General features: G+C 47.2%; 1 protein-coding gene across 3 annotated transcripts in view; it reads right to left on the bottom strand.

The window, feature by feature from the left end:
• The window catches only part of FRMD4A (FERM domain containing 4A), a 553,835-nt gene that overhangs the window by 136,393 nt on the left and 406,993 nt on the right, over window positions 1-10,449 (bottom strand). For all 3 annotated transcript variants that reach the window (XM_075064299.1, XM_075064302.1, XM_075064306.1), the window contains one exon: window positions 4,729-4,823. In XM_075064299.1, the coding sequence (XP_074920400.1) occupies window positions 4,729-4,823 (95 nt within the window). The remainder of the gene's footprint in view (window positions 1-4,728; window positions 4,824-10,449) is intronic.

The following is a 10,449-nucleotide window of genomic DNA, read 5'->3' on the forward strand; positions in this document are numbered from 1 at the left end:
TACCCCACCACCCCATCTCAATTTTTCACATTTGCTGTCTGGTCACCCTACCAGCCCCCCTGCCCAATGGCCCCTCCACAGAGCGAGGCCAGGCATCCGGGACCCCAGATCCTGCCATCTGGGACCCCAGACCCTGCCAAATGTGGGATTGGGCAGTTGGGATCCAGACCCTGGACCTTGCTGTGCATGGGGTCGGGCAGCAAGGACCCAGATTTTTTTTTTAAGCACACAGCTGGCCCTCAGCTGTGTGCTAATTGGGCACAGGTTGAGAACCACTGATCCAGGCAACCAGTGGTTAGTTTATGCCCTGATATTTGAGGGTTCCATTACACATTTTTATTCTGTGAATGTGGCTGAGGAGGCTCTCCTTGCTCAGCTGGACCCACTCTGGTAAGAGGTTAGGGGCCTGCTTCAAAACCCGATGACTTCAGTGGGCTTGGGATCAGGGCCTGCAATAGGAAATGGGGACCAGCATGCAGTGGGGAATAATCTGGGGTTTTGCAGGGGCTGAACAACCCCTGATGCAGAACAGGCAGCTTGGCGGACCTGCACCCAGCTCTAAGACTCAAACGTTCCTCGAGAGAAGCTGAATTTTGGTCATTGCAAAGATGATTTTACTTTAATTTAATTTTGGAAATGTTGATGTCAAAGGAAGGAAGGTTAGTGGAGAATCACAATCTCAGGAGTTAAAAAAAAAAGAAAGCCATTTCCCCCTATATCCAGTGCCTTCAGCACAAGACCGTCCTTCTTAGCCAATCAGCCAAATCCGTAACTCCACTGGCTTTATTATCAGGGTTGGCATTTGGCCTCAGGTGTCTGACCTGCCATAAAGATGCCATTGTTTTGACCTTGCTGATATTTAGCTAATGACTAATGCTGAGTGTAAAGCATTTCAATGATCATTAAAATTTGAGGCGTACGTCTTTTCCCCATAATAGTCTGACAATCTAATTTCAGTCATGCTGAATGTGGTAATGACCCTATATTATGAGAAGAAACTATTAAGTCACCAGCGCAAAGATTGTTCCTATTGATTTTCTTCTCAGGTTGTCATGATATTCCCAGGCCAAATCCTTTCTAAATAACTTACTCTCATAGAGCTTTATACACTTAAATTAAAGAATTGCTATAATACTTCATTGCTTTTTTCCCTTTCTAAAACTGCAGCTAAGCCAACCTCAGAGGATATTTATGAACTAGAATCTATTCTGCCTCAGCTAGCGTAAGCATAAACTCCATGCAAGGAAGTGAACTCCTGGAGTCACAGAAATTATATGTCAGGGAGGACAACTAGGGACAGCTCCTGGAATTGGTGTCGCAGAAATGTTCAGAATTAAATGATTCCTGTTTTTATTACAGTAGCTGCCCAGGAGCCCCGACCAATACCAGGGACCCACTGTGCTAGATGTTGCACAAATGTGTAGTGAGAGACAGTCTCTTCCCCTAAGAGATTACAATCTAAACAGATAGAGGGTGGGGGAGGGAATTTAGAAAAACGATCCCCATTTTGCAGCTGGAGGAACTGAAGCACGGGGACATTAAGTGACTTGCCCACAGTCACACACAGGAAGCCTGTGGCAGAGCAAGGAATGAAACCCAAATCTCCCAAGTCACAGCCCAGTGCCTTAATGACACAACTACCTTTTTGGGTGCATTTGGCCAAAGAAAATCATTATTCCATTTCACTGGGTGTGTGACCGATCGGCAAAAGTCTGTTAATACTGAGGGTGAAAACAATGTATACACTAGTTAAAAAGAACAGTGCTTATTTCCCCAGTAGGCAAGAAGCCTTGTTGAAATGGTTAGCACTCACTGAGGAGCAGTGACGGTCTGCAGACTAGGCTTTGGCTAAGCCAGGATTTAAGGGTATGTCACTAAATTGTGTTAGCTTGCTTGATCTCGGGTAGCCCCCAGGCTTTAACTCAGTGTAGCACCTGTTACAGTACATCTTGCTTTATCTCAGTGGTTCTCAAACTTTTGTACTGGGGACCCCTTTCACACAGCAAGCCTCTGAGTGCGACCCTCCCGTATAAATTAAAAACACTTCTTAATATATTTAACACCATTATAAATGTTGGAGGTAAAGCGGGGTTTGGGTGGAGGCTGACAGCATGCAGCCCCCCCATGTAATAACCTTGCGATCCCCTGAGGGGTCCCAACCCCCAGTTTGAGAACCCCTGCTTTATCTTGACTAGCTTTTTAGAAGGTGTTAGTACCATCGAGCTAGAAACCAGGATCTAGCATCACACCTTGAAATCCAAGTCTAGACAAAGCACATCAGTGATCACCCGGACAGCATTGTTTCCATCTCAGATGCTCCCCAACGCTCTGAGCACTTTACTTGACAACCTTTGTCAGTCTCTTGCACTTTCCCCTTCTGTAACCTAGATCTTTGCTCCCACTGGACTTTTTTTAAGCCTAGTTTTCCCAGGTGAGTCTGACATGTCTGCCTGTATATCTAGTTGACACACCACCTCCTCTTTAATATCTGCCCATGTTCCCAGGGAAATCCCACCTCCACATCACAGTGGGTGCAGACAGTGACCCCACTGTCCCCACTCGGTGCCTATGAGGCTGGTTAAACATTGTCAATCTCTATCCGTCTTGCCATCTGTTTTCCCTTTTTAAATAGTGTCACTACCTTTATCCTGAGAATACTAGCAGCAGCTGATCCTCTCTGACTCTATTTCCCCCTGGGGCAATGCACACAGAATAGCTCACCAGCTCAGGTAAAGGGATTGAGTGCCCCTCAGAACACCACCGAGTGAATAGTAAGCGAACACTGTCTCCTGCTTCTCTTCTTTTAAGCACAAACTCTGTCAACTTGCCGAAGTCTGAGAAGATCTCCACCACCTGTGAAATCAATGCCTCAGCAGGGCAGGATTCTGGGCTCACAGATAGGTGATCCTTATTCAGGCCCCAGTCCAGCACGTGTATAACTTTGAGCATGATTATCCCATTGCTACTCGCATGCTTGAAGTTACACATGTGAATTAGCGCTTTGCTGGATCATGGCTCCTTTGCAGACTACAGACCTGTACTCCACAGAGGCTCCACTTGGGCATGGGGACAGGATAACAATGGCAGATCTATAGTGTACTATAAACCCCCTTAATATAGCCCTCTGCTGCATTTGCATTATCTTTCCATAGGACTCCTACCTCATTTCATGCACCACCTATTCTGCTTGCCGTTCATCCAGGAAAGTGAAATTGGGTTGACTAGTTGCATTTACTAGTGATAGCAGTATGCCCAAGCCCAAATGTTCAAAAGCCATGAGACTGGCTTAAAAATCATGACTTTTTAAAAATAATTCATATGGGGGTCCTTTTTATTATTTATTATTTGCATGGCGGTAAAACTTAAGGGGCCCAATCATAGACCAGAGCCTTGCAGTGCTAGGTGCTGTGCAAACATAGAACAAAAAGATAGACCCTGCCCTGAGGACCTTACAATCTAAGTATAAGACAAGAACCAACAGGTGGCTACCAAACGGAGCACACTAAGGGTATGTCTACACTACCTGCCGGATCGGTGGGCAGCGATCGATCCAGCGGGGATCGATTTATCGCGTCTAGTCTAGACACGATAAATCGACCCGCTAACCCTCTCTGGTCAACTCCTGTACTCCAGAATCGACGGGGGATCAGCACCAGTCGACTCACCGCAGTGAAGACACCACGGTAAGTCGATCTAAGTACGTCGACGTCAGCTACGTTAGTCACGTCGCTGAAATTGCATAACTTAGATCGATTCCCTCCCACAGTGTAGACCAGGGCTAAGACAGTACCAGTCAGCATGCTAAAGAGTGGCCACAGCACACTAGCTGTCTAGCCACTGATGAATATTTATTTGCCTTCTTGCTTTTGAGCTGCTAGAGCTCATGTTTTCAAGCTTTCCTCTAAAACTGTAAGGGCCAGAAACGTCCTTCTTTAAAATGAAAGCTGTGGTTCTGATATCACCACATTACTCCTGGAGCTTGGGCTTCACAAAAAGCACCGAGAGGACAACACTGTGATCTTCAACTTTGTTTTCTGATTCTCTGGGACATTCACAAGCCTGTTGTATTTGGGTTTCATCATAGCTTGGGGAGTTCAACTCTCCAGAGACCTGTTTTCACTGTATTTCTTTATTTTAAACACTCATGAAAACATCTCTGTTTAATATTAAAGTTTGCAACCCCTTCATCTGCCCCTCCACCCACACTCCTTTTCTTCTTTACGAAACACTGATGTAGGCCCTAAAATGACTGGGACACTGTGATTTCAAAGGATTTTTTCTCTGTCCCTCAAATCATTTATCATTACTGTTAAACCTGCCTGACTGCATAATCCTGTTAATGCGTTAATTATACAGTTCCATTGTACTGATAACGATTGTGAAGAAGCAACTGGATTTTAAATCCAAGACTGCTTAAGCTGACCGTTTGCCAATGCCGAATGACAAGAGCTCATTTAACATTTGACTAGGACGGGATCGTTAATGTCTCCATGAGTCGCAGACAATGATTGATTCACAGTAAATGATATTCTTTCCCCTGCCCGGTGCAGTATGAGGCTTATGCACCTCTTAAGTCTCATATAAGTCCCTAGCCCTGTAGGCCTTATGCTAAAGGCTTAAGTGGTAAATAGACCTTCGTGCTACCCCTTGTGTAGCGTGTGGGGAAATGACATTTAATTTTCTCATGATCTAAGAGTTGCTTCCCGGTATTTCCATCGTGGCACTTACGTTTCATCTGTGAAGGCAATTCCAAAGTATTCTTTCTCCTTCAAGTTGAAATGAGATGCCACCAGGTCGAGCAGCTCCTTGGCCAAAAGCTTTGGCTAGAAGGAAGGAAAGAAAGTGATCCGTGAGGTTAGGTTTGATATACTCCCTTGATGCTCCCTAGCACGAGCAGTGAAATCTCTTATGACCTCACACAGGGACTCGCTAAGGGACAGTCCTGTCGAGAGGGGCTGGAATAGAATGCAAGTGTCACCACTTGGTGAGTGTGTGTCACGGATCTTCCTCTGTGCCTAAATAGGAGTCCGTTCTAGGGATACCTAGGGAGCATTGACTCCTTAGCTGTAGCAGTTCATGCTTTTAGCTCTGGAAGCTCCGGGTTCAATCATCAGTGTGTCAACCAAAATGGTGGCCATGACACAAGAGCCTCATATCTGGAACCAGTAATGAAAATCCTTCTTCAAAGGGCCTGGTTCTATGAGATAATTCACTTCCCAAAAGATTTTGAGCACCCTCAACTTCTGCTGACTTCGTGAAGTGACTGAGAGTCAGTGGGAGTTGAGGGTGGTCAGCACTCACCAGACCATGCCTCTGTAGCACTGGAAGTCAAAATCAAGAAGTCATTTAAAGAAAAACAAATTAATTATTATTTGTGTTGCAGTAGTGCCTAGAGGCCCCGAGCAGGGATCAGAGCCCCATTGTACTAAGCAACGTACACAACGCACAACAAAAAAGTCTCCCAAAGAGATGACAAGTTAAGTATATGAGAAGGGGACACAATAAACAAATGCAGTGCTGCAACGGCTGGTTTGAAGGCTAAGGTTCTCTGTTTACATAAAAGTGGGCCCCTTTTGCTAACCTTTGAGTGACTCTGGTTGACTTTCAGTAGCAAAACCTGAAGTCAGATGAGTCACATCCAGTCTTCAGTGGGCACTACTCTGCTACCAACCTCTGCTCATGATTACTACGCTGGGGCTAGCAGAGCTTAGGAACTCTTAGTGGACATTTACAGAATCAGTAAGGGTGGATAGGATCTCTTGCTGGGTCTCTGACTATATCCAGTTGCATTGTAGGGATGATGTATCTATCACTGCTGCCAAACTATCCCGTTCTATAGGTGTGAAGTCAAACCAGAAAATCAATTCCATAGCCTCCCTATGGGATTGTTCCACCCCAGAATTTAAGCAAAGTCTTCTAATTGCAGTAGCTCTTTTACATAAGATTTTCTCCTTGTGGACTAATGAAAATAGTTAGTCCCTGTCCTCTTTACACCTTCCCTTCTTTGATTTGAAGACATATAACATGCCTTCAATTGGTTGTCCTTACTTCAGACTCACCATGCCCAGCTTTCTTATCCTGCTCTGATAATCATAGTTTCCAGAACTTTTTTATTGAGTAACCTTTAAAAGCACATTTCTGACACTGTCACATTATCTAGGCTTATGACATTAATAAAAAATGCAGCATCAGGAGATCAGATGTGAGGGATCAAATAAGAAGTACATCAACTGTGGTGACACAGTTGCTTGTTAGGTCCTCTCATTGTTTATGGGTGAGATTGTGTCGTCGGGTTTAGGGTCTTGGGAGAAAAGAGCGGAAACAAAGGCATGCTTGCAAACTATCCTTCACAGGAGCGTCAAACCCAAATTTACCACTGAGGTTCACCACAGGAGGTGTACATAGCACTCCCAAAGCAATGTGAGGAGACCCTTTTGCATTGTATGCCTTATTCTCCTTGGCAATGTCTAAGATTAGTCCTTTTCTCCTAAAATTTCCTACCACAGCAGTGCTAGTGGTGGCAGGAATTCTAGCGTAGACAAGGCACTGGAAGCCACTAGTGTTTACCACCATGTCACTGTGGTCTTACCTAGACTAGAGCTCCTACTGTTGACAGCACTGGTGGAGCTATGCCAGTGTTCGCAACGGTGGGTGAAAAAGACTATTGTAGACAAGGCCTGGGAGAGCAAAGTTGTGTTAGTGACAGAAGCATTAAAACATGGTTATGGCCAGTGGCTACTAGCAGTTTCCCTGACCACTGTTGATACGGATTGTGGCCCTGTCTACACTGCAAACCCTACTGTTTTGGGGGACCCGGTTACAGTACAGCAACTGGCAGGCTTGATTAACACACTTCACGTCAGCTAAATGTTCGAGTCAACAGAGTTACACCAGGGATGAATCTAGCCTGGACAGATTGAGTGATTTGATCATGGTTGTATAGGAAATATGTGGCTGAGCTGGGAGAACCTTGATGTCCCAGTGCCTAGCCCTATGCCTTATCCATAAGAACTTCTCCCATACCCTCCCGCAGCCCACACTAAACAGAGTCCAGTTATTGCTGCATTCATTGAGCCGTTATCTTATCCTCTGAAACACTTACCTTTGCCATGAAGCTCATAGCTCACTGGCATTGGTGAGGCAACTGACAGCCTAAGACATCTGCTGGTTTGTTTATTTAATTGTAACCTCATCCTACAACAGTTCATCAGTTTTGTCCACCCGTTACATCCTGGCACCTAGAGTAGGGATTACTCGTCTGTACAGCGACTAGCACAGTGGGGTCCTGGTCTTTGCCTGCTGTTTTTAGGTCACACCACAACAGAAATAATGAAATAGCAACAGCCATGTTCAGACGTGGTTGTAGCTGAAACAGTTTGTTCCCCACATATGGACAGGGCCTGAATGACCAGACAGGATGGATGGCCTAGTTGATAAGGAAGTGGAATGGTCTCCAGGGACTTGACTTCAATTCCCGACTCAGAACTTCTTATGCCTGATCTTGGCCAAGTTTCTTCGTCTCCCTGCTCCCCCTCTGTAAAATGGGGGTGATATTTTCCTACTTCAGAGGGGTGATGTGAGGATAAAATCCATTAATTATTGTCTGATGCTCGGACACCATGGTTTGAATGCTGACAGCCTCTCCCCCCATGTCTACCTCAACTAAATGGAACCTCCCTTGGTCCTTTTCCATCCCCCTTCCTGCACAGGGGTACACGCAGCAGTCCTCAGAGTCATATGCAGCCAGTCGGCCGGCGGTGAAAAAGGAGAATGGCTTTTCTGTTTTCCTACGATTCAGTGACAACTTGACAAAGCACGTGTGTGATGACAGCACTGTCTGTGCAGCAACGGCCATTGACGGAGGCCAGGTGAAGCAGGCTCCCCACAATGGCATAGATTGCGGCCCTGAGTTTTTCCCCTGGCACTGCCCGGCAGTTGCCACTCTGCTACCACAGAGATATTTGATATGGAGCAATTATGCAGCCGAGCAGAGAAGCCAGACATCAGCCTCAGCGGCCTTGCTACCTGCCAGGGTGGAAGCAAGTTTGAGATGTCGTGACATGCCACCGCTCTACACCCTAAGGTGGGGAGTAGAGGGGAGGTCAGCTTTGGTATTTCACTGGGCAAAGAAAATAAAAGGTGTGCTAAATAAATGATCTGATATAGACACACCTGGTCTTGATCCTGCACGGCATCAAGCGCCTCCTGATCTGTGTGGCAGCAGGCCACAGTCACTAGCACTACTACCATTCACCCGTCATCCTCAGGGAGCTCCGCTAATCTGAGTACATGCAAAGTGTTTGCTCATTATTTCCGCAGAGTGGAAGCAGCCGACTGATACAATACATGATGTCGCCCAGTGAGGCGTGCCTCCCTCGCTTGCTCCGAGGTCGCACGCTCTGCATTCTTCTGACACAACACCCTGGACAAAACGAAAAGGTCCTTCCTGGCCCCTTGCTGTAGTGGGGCAGGAGGGGCAAGGCAGGGGGGAGGGGAAGTAGAGGGGTGGAGAGAGGGGAAGTAGAGGGGACGCTCTACATCCAGCATGCCTGCTATTGGGTGGGCCTCTTTAAAAATCTGCTGTATCAGATAAGATGGGCTAACCCTTGTCTTGGCAGATAAGGGAAAAGAACAATAGATGCAGAGATGGCCATGGCTCCAAGCCAGGTTAGTTAATGGCTCAGCATCCCGGCAGCAGCTTAAGACTGAAGTTAAGCCCTGCTAGTCCTCTCCAAAATTACTTTCCTCAGTCATCCTAAGCCTTGTCACAGCTGCGCAAGGTTATTAGCCTTTTTAGTGCTATGGAATGAGCCCCTTCCTTCCCTGCACAGAGAGCCTTGGAAGGGATGGGTGTCAGTGACGCTGATTCTCGGTGGCAGGAACTCACTGATACTAAGAGGACAGCCCACCTGGCTGGGACCCAGGGCAGGAAAATTCTGGCAGAGACAACTGAAGTCGCAGCCTGGATCCCCATCTCAAGACAAGACCTGAGTGCTGAAAGTTAACAGTTAAGCCGATTACAGTTCAGGATGAGAACGGATGAGTCATGACCTCCTTTTGTGTGAGCTACATAGACAAAGAGATCATTAGCCATGTCCGTGACACATTTTAATTCATTATTAATTTCTGGACTTAACCTTTCAGAGGATGCTTGTTTTGCTAGACACACTGAAGAAAAGCAGGCTAGCCCAATGAAGCAGAGGGGTCTGCGGTGCGACTGGGTATTATTGGGACATTAGGACTTCTCTGCATTAAAATATATCGTCCAGACAAGGTCTGCAGGCTGGATCCTGATATCAGTCCCATAGGTGTAAACGGGGAATACTGGAGTTACTTCTGATTTACAACCATGTAAACATGATCAAAATGTGTCCTCAAGTCTGTGCATTAGTGACCTATGAGGCCAGTATCTGGCACCCCTCTGCATCATCCGGTCTTTGTTTCCTTCCCATCCAGCCTACTCTGCAACCCACACTCTGCCCTGTCCTCAGTTGTCTCCATTTCTGTTCAGTTGATAGCAGCAGCCCCCAGAATCCTTTGTGCTGGCTGCGGCAACATTTCTAAGGGCAGTAAAGGATTATGGGAAATATCCAATACACAGCTGCAGCAGGTGGCTGGGCCAAACCTGGGACAGGGCAGGTGACCAGAAACTTGGCCGCTGGAGCAGCGAGAGCTGAAGGCCAGTGTGTTGGCGAGGGATGTGGTACCAGTGCTTTCTTCCAGTATTTCCTTCCCCAGTGTGCCCTGGTTGGCTGCTTATTTAGCCTATGTCAAAGGCCGCCTCTACAAAACTGCAAACTAAGAAACAAAAATTGCAGTGGAACTTCTTCGTTTTCTAGCACAGAAATCACCGCGTCCCAGATCCTGGTCCTACTGCACAGCATGAGCTGGAGGAAAAGAGAGGGGAGAAGGAATCCTTTCTCCAAGCTGCAGCCTTAGGGATGGGACTCCCAGATAGCTGGAGCCCACAATGGCAACTGGTCTCCAACTATTTGGGAGGAAAGGTTGGGGGACCATGTGCTGGTGTTGTGGAGCCCCTTCCTCAGCTGGCACATGCCCTGTCCCCACACCCCTGCTGCATGGCAGCATGTGGAGGAGAGCCCTTCAAGAGCTGGATTCCTGCCTGGCCTCTTCAATTCCTGCATGGTCTCATTGCACAGCAGAGCTGCATGGCAGGCAGGGCCCTCGGTGCCTGTGACAGTCAGGGCAGCGGCACCTCTGAATGATACAAGAAGCAAAGCTTTGGTGCATAGATACAGTGGTGATGGACAGGGCCGGTGCAACCATTTAGGCAAACTAGGCAGCCGCCTAGGGCGCCTAGTGGTTGGGGGAGCCTAAAAGCCCCCTCAGGTGAGGAGGTGGAGGTGAGCTGGGTGGGGGGCGCGCAGGGAGGGCTACCCGCAATAACAAGGGGGGGGCGCACAGAGGAACAGCTCCCTGCCCCAGCTC

This window comes from Chelonoidis abingdonii, chromosome 1 (assembly GCF_003597395.2).
Source record: "Chelonoidis abingdonii isolate Lonesome George chromosome 1, CheloAbing_2.0, whole genome shotgun sequence".
NCBI classification, from domain to species: Eukaryota; Metazoa; Chordata; order Testudines; family Testudinidae; genus Chelonoidis; species Chelonoidis abingdonii.